Genomic DNA, 13,588 nt, shown 5'->3' with positions numbered 1-13,588 from the left:
CATTATCTCTTGTTAATCTCATTCTTTGATGCACATTTTTGTGCTGACGTGGCTTTCTGCTGCACCGGAGTTGAAATGATGGTCAGCACTTACCAATAATTCCAGGCTCAGCATAACAACAGTGAAGTGTCAAAGAAAGAAGAGCACAGCTTATTCCCATTCCTGCATAGTGCACTGTCGCTGCCACAGAAACACACATCAGAACCCCCAAAGATTAATATTTTACCATTTAATAGATACACATATTAAATATGCATTAAATAATAAAAACAATATTGTGCACAAATAACCACTGTGTTTCTTTGCTGGATTCATCCCAGCAACCACAGTATAGTAGTTACATTAAAGGCATGTTCTCTGTTGTTGAGACTTCATACCTGAGGCGAGGCACTGATCTTTCCACAGCATTTAATTCCAGCATTATTGAAAAAGCAAGAGGGTGTGAGTCACACCTTGCGGTTGTAAGTGTGATTCATACATTGTTATTGAATCATTATATGTAACAGTGTTAGAGATCTAACAGATATTTGCTGTGATCAAACAGCAAGGCATATTCAACCTGCAGGTTACTGTTATCTGAAACATTGAAACATTATTAAAGATTTTAAATGGCGAGATAGTATTTAACAAAAAGTGTTTGCCATTGGTCATTACCAATGACTGTATATAAGCATGGGCAGCTGGATTTATTTTCCATCCATTCCATAGTGCAAATCTTGCACAGCCTGCACCTTAGATGCAAATGTCCCCTTGATACCCAGTGTAATGCTGAGTTGAATTGAAGCTACTAGGAAGTCTAGCTAAACCCCTGAGTTGCTGTGAGATTAAATTAAAAGTTATTTTAAATATTATTGGATCTAGTTCACACCAGAGTTTAAATGTGGTGTGCCTGTATGCTGTGCGAATCTAAGAACAAATACTATGAAATCCAGCATGTTTAAAAATACTAACAACTAATTAAATGACATTGATATATATGGCCATTTTATGCAACATCAGTCTTACAAGAATACGGCAAAGAACTTAGAAGAGAGTGTCTGTTAATGTGTCCAAGAGCAAAACATGATCAATATTATGATTAACATACTATTTGCTCGACAACAGCTCTTCTCAACTCTGTTTCTTCTTGTAATACAGACAGGTGTTCCATTCAAGCCAACATAAAAGATGTTTTGCCACTGAAACACATGAGAATGGGGGAAGCTACACATCATACTGCATGAAGGAAGCAGAAGCACTAAATCAGTGGTGGCTTCGCTTGCGCTGTCTATGCTTACATACAGTCATTGGTTATAATAAAGTGTAATGTATGCACTGGACCATGACACATTTACGGGGATCACCCTGTGATGGACTGCAGGGTGGTCCTGAGAGTATTCCTGCCTTGTGCCCAATAATCCTGGACCCAAATAATAAGTTTGATGATTTTTCTTCTAAAGAATCAAATTTAATATTCACCTTAAAAAACATGATTTTGACTGATGTAGGTGTGAAAATGTCAGATTATAAAAAAAACATACATTTGGGGAATAGGAAATGGAAACAACTCAATCTTTTTTGGAGGAACTGAAGTGTCTAAAAAGTTCTGGGCTCTACTAAACTGTTCTTCATGTCTCTTAGCTCTGCCTCAGACTGTACCTGTTTGTACCCCAATAAGGCAAAAGTAGTGTTACATAAACTCTGTACTGTCTTCACAATGTCAAAGCCAAGTCGCAGTCTCCAGCTGTGGGCTGTGGCCTTGGAGTTTCTACTGGTAGAATACTTGTAATTCCACTCTGAAGAGGACGGGGTAGTTGAATTAGTGTTTTGAGAAATCCATGTGAGGACTCTATTGTCTATATCCAAGCCCAGGAATCTGTAGATCTCTTTAACCTTGTCTTCAGGGTTTAGCGCCAGGTCCTCGTAGCGCACCAGCAGGTAACGTCCTTTTAGCCATGCTGGTCTTTGCAAAGAATTCGCCACGGAATACTCCATGTCTCTGCATGTTTTGGTGATCTGTGTCAGGTCCACATAACGTGGTTGGCGATCTGTGGCATTCCAGATCTTCCAGGCCCTAAATTGATCAGCAAATGCAGTCATACGGGAAGCCAAGATGGCTCTGGGGTCTCTTACTAGGTGGACAATTCGCAAATCTAGACGTGGGTCCTCTGACAGTGTGCGTAAATCTCCGATCAGAGGGATCCGTACTGTCTTGATGGCCACGTGGCTTCGGGTCTGGCAAGCAATCGATGCCAAGGTAAGGTTCAAGGTCCCGCATTTTTTAGGACACCAGATCTCGTCCGGTTGCCCTCCTCGAATCTCCACGTCTCCCTCTTGGCAGACAGGTGGCGAACACAAGGCCTGGCTGGAGCTCCGGCGGAAGAAGGAGGCTGTCATGTGATCCTGTGGATCGGGTCGAATGTAATTCTCCAGGAAGGTGAGGTCACAGGTGTAGAGGTTGAGCAGGAGGTCTCTGTAGGCTCCCAGAAGAGCCCGGCCATCCAAAGCCCTCCGGAGACGGCTGCTGGAGTTGGTGAAGGTCTGCTGGACATGATAAAGTGGCTCAAACACATAGAAGATCTCAGGGTGTTGGTTAAACAGCTGTCCTGTGAAGGAGGAGCCGCTGCGGGTTTGTGCGAAAAGAAGTATGTGCTTCCGACGAGCAGAGGCCACGCTATGCTCCGTGGGTACGGAGTTGTCGTCGCAGGAGAATTTCCATCTGTGATCTGCGAACAGAAGGAGAAAGTCAGGATCAATGAATGTGAGACGTGTTTGGGCTACAGGGACTGAGAGCAGAAAAATGCCCAAACATGCGTTTCCCCAACTTTTTAAATTAGTTATTTAGCTCTGATCTACAGCATGGCCACCAAAGTGAAAATGTAGCCATCTGTTCTAAACTTGCCTACACTCTTAAAAATGAAGTGCTACAAGAAGTTCTTTGAGCAATGCCATCTAAGAACCCATTTTGGTCCCATTAAGAACCATGCTTTTAAAGGAGAATGTAACATCAAATTACCATAAAGCATCTTTAAAATTCTATCCAAACAGAATATAAAGTTGTTCTTTTATTAATTTAAATTAGCTTAATGAACACTTCGTAACACCTTAATTTTAGAGTGTACAAGTAAATGAAATAATTACTACAATTATACATTTTAGAACAAAGCTACACACAAATTAGAAATTTCAGCACAGTTACAAATAAGGTGATCCTAATCAGAAATACATGCAAATTAGATGTTCTATCGAATAAATATATCCAATTAAGTGTCTAAGAACTCAATTACATGGAAATATGTCTTTCTACACTGCAACAACACACAAACACATATCTAAGAACGTATTTCTAGATCACAATTGAATTTTACACCACAACATTGTTAAAAGTATAAGTTTCTCTCTGAGGGTGAACCTGTGGAGGAACCTCTCAATGTTCTTTGAAGAACCTCCAATAAAGCTTAAGTTGCTTTAAAAAACATTTTCTTCTAAAAAGCTTTTTCTTGAAGATTCCTTAAAGGCGTTTAAGGTGTTCTGACACAGTTTCCAATTGAAGAACCCCTTAAACTTCCTTAATGTTCTTAAAAAACTTACAATTTTGTAAGCATGGTTTTATGGAACCAGAAAATCTAAAACATACACATAAAGGGCAGAAGTGAACTGTTAAAATGACAAAATATCTAGTTAGCCTAGCAGCTAATTAGCTAGCCATTTGAAACTTCCCCGAGCTCCTTTCTTTGCCTAAAAGTTTCAAAACCTGTTTTTGGCATCTATTTAGTGTTTAAGTTTGATTTTTTTTCATAAATGTTTTTGACAACTGAGGTAGGAGTGCTAGTTTTATTAGTTTACAAATCAGTGCCTAGGCTAGCATGACACAATACATGCTGTTTTAAACTAGTTTAGGTCAGAATGCTGTACCCCAATAGACTGAACATTGTAGCACAGCATTTTCACTAAGTTCCTCAAAGAAGAACCTATACATTTCCCTTCAGTGCAGAAACATATGGCAACATGTGAAATCCTGGAACATAAAGAACTATTTCACAAGTGAATTCCAAACATAGGCTACACACAAACATTTAACTGGTTTGCGTTTTGAAATTAATAATCGCTAAATATAGCAGAGAGAGCGGGAGTGATAACATGTAATTACAACTGATGAGGAGTTGATTGCGCATGGGACATTAGATTGCACGAGGAAGCGCTCGCTGAAAGTGCAAACAGCTGCTGGATGAGAGCAGATTACTGCAGATAAATTATGAGATGACTGTGAAATGAATTACTGATATTACATCTTTCCCACTCCTGTGTTCTCTGGGATGAGGAGGGAATCCCTTGCTGTATTTATCAGCTCTTTCCCAGCTGATTGCTGTTAATTCCAGTCCTTTTAAATAAAGAAGTGCTAAGACTCAGACTTTGAAGATATATAATGTGCAGATCTTGGGAGGACACTTTGAGATAATTCAGATTATTTTGTGGTAGAGGCTTGTATGCAAATCTAGCACTTGATATTTAATATGTTAGAGTGGCGATGATGTTTTCGGTCCATGAATTGAGTTAAAGTGGATTAATTTGGGAGGAAATATGACTGCCCTCTACTGGTAGACACATTATTTAATATAAGGTCATAGTGAAGATCTACAGCAGGGTGTCCTGAAGAGTGTTTTGTCAATGTTCTGACACTGAAAGTTCAACTCATGAAGGTCTTTGCAATTAGCTAATGAGGTGAATCAGGTGTGGTAGTTGACTGGAAAACTGTATAGTGCAGTGTCGTGTCCTTCCAGACTTAAATTGAAATTTATCTCTAAAAAAGTATGTTAATGTTTTTATAACGAGGATTTTAAGAATTTCAGGAATGTTTCCAGATACTGCTGGTGTTGTTACTGGTGCTTTGGTCCTCTGATTTTAGATTAGGGACTAGATTAAGACTCCTAGTGACCTAAAAGTTATGGTGATATGTCCCCTCCCTTACTCTGCAGCTGTATACTTACAAAAAGATCTAAAATTAAGGCAGGTTCCTCAGATAAAAAGCCTTGTTAATCTCACAATGACAATATTCATTAATAAAACAATAAGTGCCTGTGCTTAATGTCTAGTTGCCACTTTCAACCTAATTTTAGGCTGAGAATTTAGTATATTAGGTACTTATTATTATTTAAGGATTAGTAGAGGCTACCTACAGATTTCAAACATTTAGTATGTATCATACAGAATGTAATGTTGATTTTCTTGATAATTTGATAACAGAGACCTTCCGATGAATAACCATATATCAACCTTTTCTCCGTTTTGAGAGAAATCTGTTATATTTTACTATTGAAAGTTATTTTATTGTAAGCGTCTTCGTGCATGAAGATTTTTCAGAAATGTGAGAAATGGTCTACATAAGGTTATTTGTAGGACAAGGGTGTCCAAACTTTTTATTGTTGGGGGCCAGAAGGAGAAATATATGTGCAGTCAAGGACCACAGACTGCCAGCTCACAGACTGTAATAAAACAAATAATTAAATATACTACTTATAATAATACATTTTCTTAATTACTATCATTTACACAGAATTTTACAACTTACCTACCTGAGTTACTATCTTTATTTATCTTTGACAGTGTTGTGTAAACTTTTTTAATTGATGTTTCGTTTCATGATATCTCTTAATATTATACTCATATTACGGCAACTGATTCCTAATTAAACATTTTTCCAACCTGCCTGAAATTTTCTGCATTTGCTGTCCATTTTCAGTTTCATTGGAGTTGTCATGTTCACCCAAAAGCTCAGGAACATTAATGTAGGTATAATGAAGGAAGAACACGAGATGTTTTAGATTGTAGAGGAGCATTTTAGATTGAGTTTATGTCATAGCGAGTTCAAATTTGAATTTCATATTATAAAAACCTGCTTAATAGCAGGCCAACTTTCATTTAATTTCTAAAATACATTGTGGGCCATTCCAAAAAAGGAATCGGGCTGCTAATGGCCTGCGGGCCGTAGTTTGGACACCCCTGTTGTAGGAAAAGATCAAATGATAATGCAAATATTTTAAGATGTTCACTTTTTGGTAGCAACTTGGTTGGTGCATTCTGAACACCAAAAAGTTACTTAATTTTGTTTTACCTTTACCCAGGCGTCCCTGACATTGGCCAGAATCCGGACAGGGCCCAGGGAACAAGTCCTGAAGGGAGCGGATGGCAGTGTACTGCACCCCCAAAAACGCACACACCAACAGCAGCACTGTCTTCCACGAGCACTCCATACTGGCCCGCTGCCAGTACCTCCACCAGTCTGTCAGAAACACAGAGACACAGGACACTCAGGTTCTGTTACCCTTATTGATTCTATTCAAGGTGTGGGCCTCCTCTTCTTGGCTTGGAGATCTGGAATCACCGTCTGGTGATTTAACTGCTCAAACACACCTGATCACACTGATCAGGGCTGTGTTTACCACGAGCATTACAGCACAAATACCATTGTTTAACCCTTTAATGTATTTTAACAAGAAAAATTAACCAAACATAAATAAAACAAAAACGTTTTTAGTTTGTTCTTTTTATATCTACACCTGTATCTACAATGTTTGAGATGAGACAATTTGTGGTAAACTCAGAAGATAAACTTTAAATTCAGCAAACATTCTGCTATTATAATATACAGAAAATATATGCTTATCTTCAAATCTTCAATCAAAAACAATCTACATGTGTGGAGTGATTTACAGATGAGAATAATAAACGCATACTATTAAAAGGCACAGTGATCTTTTGTGGATAATTTTATCTTACCTCTGCCAGTTGGTAGAGATGACACAGAGATAAAATCAGGTTTAGTTAAATACTATGCAGTTTCTCAGACTTAGTCATAGACTATATATTCCTTTGAACGGGGAATCTTTATTCAAAGCACTGTGTAGTCCAAGACTAGACACGTACAAAAAGTACAGTGACTCAAAATCTGCTCTACAAAAAGCTGAGCAGAATGTTAAAGGGATGGGAATAATGAGTGTAATAATAATAAGTGTATCACAATGCACTGCCCATGATAACAGTGATATCAAGATACTGTGATACTGTGATATCACAAGACAATTCGGAAGAAGATAAAATACTCCTAAATAAGCAAATATCAGCAATTATGTAGTTTTACAGGTTTAGGAATGTACTAAAGCAGAGAAAACATAACCCTCTGCTGGTCTTCTGCCCTTCAGGACTGAAGTAGCCCACTGAAAATGCATCCTTTATTCCTGCTATTCTTGTCTGGTATCATAAAACACTTTGAAAAGGTTAGGACTCACCTTCACTGCCGTACTGACAGCTTTAATGGGTTGTCTTTTTTTTTTTTAAATGTATGTCATTGTTTTTTTTTCTCTGTCTTTTTTAAAACAGCTTTGCAGGCTAAGGTGGGTAAATGCTGAAATTAAAGGTCATCATCAGAGCACTTTTTCAACCATCAAAAGGTCCTGGAGGAGGTGAGGAGGAGGGACAAAAGGCCGTTATCTCCATCAGTTAGCAGACAGAAAACTCAGAAACGCTCTCGTTCCCACTTGACAAAATGGGCCAGACCACATCGACCAACGAAATCAAGCATCAGCCTACAGCCAGGCAGTAAATTACTCAGAGCTTTGTGTTGTATTGTTCTTTTCCACAGATGTTTCTCTTTTATTCTGGATGTTTTATCTTATCTGAAAAAGTGTCTTGAATTCAATTAATTTGGTATGGATTTTACTTCTCAGGATGGACATTATTAAATAGTTGATAAGAAAGCACTCTTCTATGGTAGAAATACATACAAAATAAATACAATAAACAAAAGTGTAAAGGCATTTGGGCAAGCTAAGAGATGTAGCAATGGCATCTGAAGTGAAAGAAGCAAGTAGACCTAGAGGGTAATAGAATATTCTACACAAATATGAATTGGGTAATGCAATAGACAGTTCTCATGAGTGTTATCCTGCCCACAGCATCAAAGTTACATACTGCAGTTGAGTCAAGAGTAGCCATGATTCTATTACAGGTCAATGAAGCATCAAACAGATTTTAAAAGCTGCTATTTTTAATGTAAATACTCTTTAGGAATATGTCAGCTTGTTTGCCTTATAGTTCTTATAGTTACTGAATAATAATCTTAAAGATGTTACATAATAAGTCATTGAACCCATTTTTTAACTGGACTTGATGTTCCAGTTTCAGGTTCTGTTTTCTTTGTACTGATCACCAGTGACAAATACACAGCACAGTGGTCAAGAGCAGTATTTGTACTGGTAAATTAATGCAGTAACATGACATGTAACTCCTCCACTAATACAAATGCCCTGCTCACACAGAAGATGTCCACAGCTGTGTCCCCAAAAGTTCAGCCAGCCTCCATCTGAGAGAGGTGGAGAGTGGAGAATTTCTCTTATTTTACTGCACAACCACCTTTCCCTGCCATCCCCAACTTCCACCAAATTCAAGATTACTTGTGACAGTTTCACACTGCTAGGAGCCACAGTTTCAGTGCTGGCTTCCAAAGCATATACAGTATGGACCATGAGGGTTACGCTTGTTACATTCCTCATCAAGGCCAGCTTCCTCTCCTCAGTAGAGATGTTACACACTCTGCTGTTCATGCTGGTGGGTGTATGTTGGTGTACAGTGGCCCTAGTTCAGTCATGTGTCATTCACCTCAACATATGGAGGTGGTCATTACTGGTGAATTCCTGCTAGTCTTGGTGCAAACCCCTGCTAGGTGTTGGTTTGATTGGCACCAACATGGTTTCATTAGAAGAAGGGACACAGATTGTGGCTTAGATCAGTGGTTCTCAAACTGCAGTGTGTGTACCCCTGGTGGCACTTGGAATTAATATTTAAAAAATATATATCTATAACGGTGTCATCTGCAATTTTTAGACACTTTAGATTTGTTTGGAATTAATGTTTAACTTATCAGACCATGTAAGCCCACACTTTAGACATTTGTAGTTATATTCATCTGTTAATCAGCAATCTTTTAAAAAAACAGTATTTATGACTGGGGATGGGAAAAATATTCTAAGAAATGGCATCAAAGTACTTCTACATCCATTACTACAAAGTCACGTTTATTCATTCTAAAACCAAAGTGTAGGTTTTTCTGGGAGTTATTTCTGGCCACAAAAGATTGTGTCTGGTTACCTGAGCAACTGGGGTGCTGCTAATGGCACTTATACAAGATATACTGTGAACACTGAGATATCAGAATAGCAAACTCAGTCTTTGTCTGCTCATTCACTCACTCTCAAAGCAAAAAACATTAAAACTGAAGAGAGCTGGCAACCTAAAAGAGAGCAGAGCAAGACAGAGTCTTTGGATAAAAAATCCAAAATGAATCTACTCTAAAAGAACACCACATCATAATGCATGTTTAAAAAATACTTTTCTGCATGCACTGTGCAATCACACATTCTTACCAGAGAGGTTTCCAATTACTCAAAACCTATGGACTGTCACATTAGAATTATGACACTAAACCCTTTCTGCTGGTACTATCCAATAGTCAAGTTCTCACACATACTTAGACAACACACAGCAATGGATTTGCACATTAGTGACAGTAAAAAGTATGTAGGTTTCATCTGTCACGCATGGTCTCTTGAGGTAGGGGCTTAATCTGTTCAAAAATTGAGGTTGTTCATGACTGTCTAAATAGAATTTTTATGTTGTTTCATAGTTGTAAGGCTAGGCAATTAATAACAAAAATTATTGAACCTAATATTCCAAATCTCTTTTTAATATGATCTTCCAATTGTTTCAATTATTTACATTTTGAAAACATCTTGTTCATGCAATCCTCTTAAAAATAGTCTGAGTGTAGTCACCTGATTTCACCCTGTCCATATATGACATGAAAGCAATATGGAAGAGAACTCAACCCACTAACCAATTTGAGCAGGGTGAAAATCAAGGTAAAATGTTCAGTTATTCCAAAATTGATTGGGGGTCATATTGCCTAGTGCAACAACGACAGCATGTCAACAGCTAGACAAAGGATGTCAGTCCTGCCGTCCATTCTGAGGTGCTTGCCTTTGGATCTCCTATTGAAAAGAGCTTTTAGCCCACCGTAACATAATTGAGTGTAACACCCACACCTGGATGATCTTCTGATATTAAAATGGCCTTTTGGGTCAAGTAGCAGCTGAGATACTGTTAGTGGTCTGTGAAGCTATTCTTTGTATTTCTGTTTTTGGAAAAATATATAGCTAGGGTGCAGATAATTGGTGTTGTTCAGTACAGTATTGAGTCTCTGGATAAAGACAGTTACTTAACCACACTGAACTTTGATGTGTTCACATGATTTTGTCAGTACTTTTCTTAACGCTCCACAAGACCTTTCACCTTTCACAAAGGAATTTGCCCTTGGTATTAAATATTTTTGCAGACCATTGTTAAAGCTGCAGCCTGAAGAAAGTCTCAAGTGGATTTCAGGTGGTGTAAAGCTCTGGCTCAATCCTGGATTTTTTCCAAGGTCTTCAAATGGATTTCTCCCATACCTTCAAAATGTAAATCAGTGTATTGAATTGTCTTATGTCATAGACATACATGTTTCTTGACATTCCCACTTATTCCCAGATTAATATTTTATTAATATTATTAATACTGATCTTTTTGTACTGAAATGTACCCTGCCCATTTTAAAACTCCAATAATCCACTGTTTATTTCACATTCTAAAATCACTAAACTCACACAATTCTGCACATATGAATAGCTTAATTAATAAACCCATTAGCCCAACAATGAACTAAAGCTACTAAGCACCTGTTAGCATAATGACATGTACATTTTTGTCAGCATTTACCAGAAAAATCTAAGCATATTTATCCAAGCTGTTTGTTTACATTTGATATTATCATGGGAGAAAATCACCAGAAAAGCTTTCCATATCTACCAGCTGGAAATCTGCACTGATTTGTTTCTTTGTCAGGACCTCATCAATCATTCATAAAACTGCATGATTAAAACATGTCATGCTGAAAATGTTGTACTGTTATTACTGAAATGTGAGTGTTGTATGGTTTTTATTTGTTAACACACAGAAAAACATACAACAAATGTTATTTTAAAGATATATTAAAAAATAAGAAGATTTGAACAAATAAATGATCTGGTAAATGCATTAAATCGACTACATGTTTTTTAGATCATGAGACAATCTAAGCACATATATGTCCTGTGGTAAAACATGAATTGATTCAAGTTACAGTAAATTATAGCCAGTAATGACTGTCCTAATGCTATATACAATGACAGCTCTCAGAACATTCAGTCATAAGGACATTCGTCTGTAAGGAACTTTAAGAAGTAATGGTTAGCCTACATCTAATACAGAAGCACTGTCTTATTACCAGCTTCTTACATTGCTTCTGGTTTCCCAACTGATCTGATCAGACAACAAAAACAAAACTATGATTATACTAACAATAAAGTTAATATCATGCACAATAAGGACCTGTAAGAATACGAATGAAATATCAATTATTTATATTGTTTGCTATAATGGTTTTGAAATTTGAAATCACTGCCACTTTAAAAAATAAACATTTTGATTCAGACAATAACTATAGTTCACTACATAATTTATTACACTATTGATTCACATCAGCAGCCAAATTGAGTAAACACATGTGCAAACATTTGGGCACCCCTGGTCAAATTACATGCTTTATTGATTTTCGAGGTGTAAATAATACCCATCCAGAACACACACTCTGCACATTTTAACTCTGCACAGGTTTTACACTGTCAATTTGGTTAATTTAACATATTGTGTAGGACTGATCATACATTTTAAAGTACATTAACATCATATGCTGTGTATAGATAAGTAAAAATATGTTGAATCTGTTTGTTACACTGTGTCATAATTTTAATTTTAATTTTCTTAATATTGAAATTAAGATTTTTTTCCACTTTTTTTTGTTTTAGATACAAGGTTCTTCTTTGACACTGATTTCAGACTGTCATTGTCTGCTTTATGTTGTTAAATATATGTTGTAAATATATGGTTGAAATATATACTGCATACCTAAAAATGGCTAATAAAAAAAAATAGCATGTAGTTTCCACAAATATTGGAATATGTAACAAATATATGATATACACATATTTAAATATCTATATACAAAATTTGATGTATAAATACTTGAAAATATATGATCAATGATTTACGGCATGCAATATGTTAAATTAAGCAAATAAACAGTTACTGTATATTAAAATATGCAGAATGTGTGTTCTCTGTATAAAGGAAATCCATATAAAACTTTGGGTAAAAAATAAGAGACCACTTCAGTTTCTGAATCAGTTTATCTGAATTTGCTATTTCTATGTATATGTTTGAGTAAAATGAACATTGTTGTTTTATTGTTTATTGTTGTTTTAAACTACGGACAACATTTCTCCCAAATTCCGAATAAAAATATTGTCAGAGCATTTATTTGCAGAAAATGAGAAATGGCTGAAATAAGTTCATATTCATAAAGTTTTAAGAGATTACAATTTGAGATTTGGTTGAATAACCCTGTTTTTTAATCACAGTTTTCATGCATCTTGGCATGTTTTCCTCCACCAGTCTTATACACTGCTTTTGAATAACTTTATGCATTTGTAAATGCATTTAAAAACCATGGAAAATATTATTTTGTAAATTAATACTATTAGTGTCAATTTATTACTAACATTTCGGTGTATTTTTCCCTAATACACTGCAGTAAATAAAAGAGTAATTAAACAATATATATATATATATATATATATATATATATATATATATATATATATATATATATATATATATATATATAAAAGAGCTCCCTTTATAAAGATACATATACACATACAGTTATTTTTTTCTGTGTATGAGTTTTCCATATGGATCCATTATTATCACTAAGACTCCAGCAATACTCTGAATAAAAATAATCGATTATCGCAGTTCTAATCTTTATTGTGTTTAATCCCCACCAAAATAACTGATTACCTCAGTAACTGACTGACTGACCTGCCGCTAAACTGAAGGAGGAGAAGTTCCTACACGAGGTAAAACAGAGCTACCAAAACATCCTGAACCTCCCGCCTGATACACCTCTCTCTCCTCACAGCGACAGAGCCCCTACACCGAGCCGCGGTACCGGTAACAGAGAGAAGGAGAGCGGGAGCGACTCTTACCATGAACAGGTCTGATCCAGCGCTCCTCTCTTAGACTGGGTTCAGTGGGCTGAAGTTGCTGGAGGCTCGGCGGGCGGGCGCGTGCTCGGCTGCAGGTGCGAGTCTCGCGCAGTGGTGATGGGTATGGAACTGGCTGAAGGCTGAGGGAGAAGCTGCTGTGTGTGGAGAGAGATGGAGCGATGGGTGGGATTGGAGATGGGGCGCGGAGATATAGCTACGATCCTCGTGCTGCTTCTGCTTCCTCTGGTGGTGTGAGATTATGAACCTCTCTAGCCTAAATGTACACACTCTCCCACCTCACTGCACCTTAAAGCACAGGAAGATAGATCATCTACTGGATCATCTGCCTTCATTTTTATGGTCTGCTCTTCTGTCACCCACAACTACCACTGGGTATGTTTTCTTCTTCTTTTTTTTTTTTTTTTTTTGAGTTT

At 37.0% G+C, this 13,588-nt stretch overlaps 1 protein-coding gene across 1 annotated transcript; it reads right to left on the bottom strand.

The window, feature by feature from the left end:
- Positions 1 to 255: 255 nt before the first annotated feature.
- On the bottom strand, positions 256 to 13,360 carry si:ch73-62b13.1 (Carbohydrate sulfotransferase 1-like). The gene is made up of 3 exons (XM_007250534.4): positions 13,155 to 13,360; positions 6,092 to 6,259; positions 256 to 2,705 (listed from the first exon to the last, which is right to left on the bottom strand). Exons 2-3 carry the CDS (start codon positions 6,228 to 6,230, stop codon positions 1,576 to 1,578), a joined length of 1,269 nt encoding a protein of 422 aa, XP_007250596.3. The 5' UTR covers positions 6,231 to 6,259; positions 13,155 to 13,360; the 3' UTR covers positions 256 to 1,575.
- Between the last annotated feature and the right edge of the window lie 228 nt (positions 13,361 to 13,588).

Source organism: Astyanax mexicanus, chromosome 9 (genome assembly GCF_023375975.1).
Source record: "Astyanax mexicanus isolate ESR-SI-001 chromosome 9, AstMex3_surface, whole genome shotgun sequence".
Classification (NCBI taxonomy): Eukaryota; Metazoa; Chordata; class Actinopteri; order Characiformes; family Acestrorhamphidae; genus Astyanax; species Astyanax mexicanus.
This window is presented reverse-complemented; position numbering and strand designations above follow the sequence as displayed.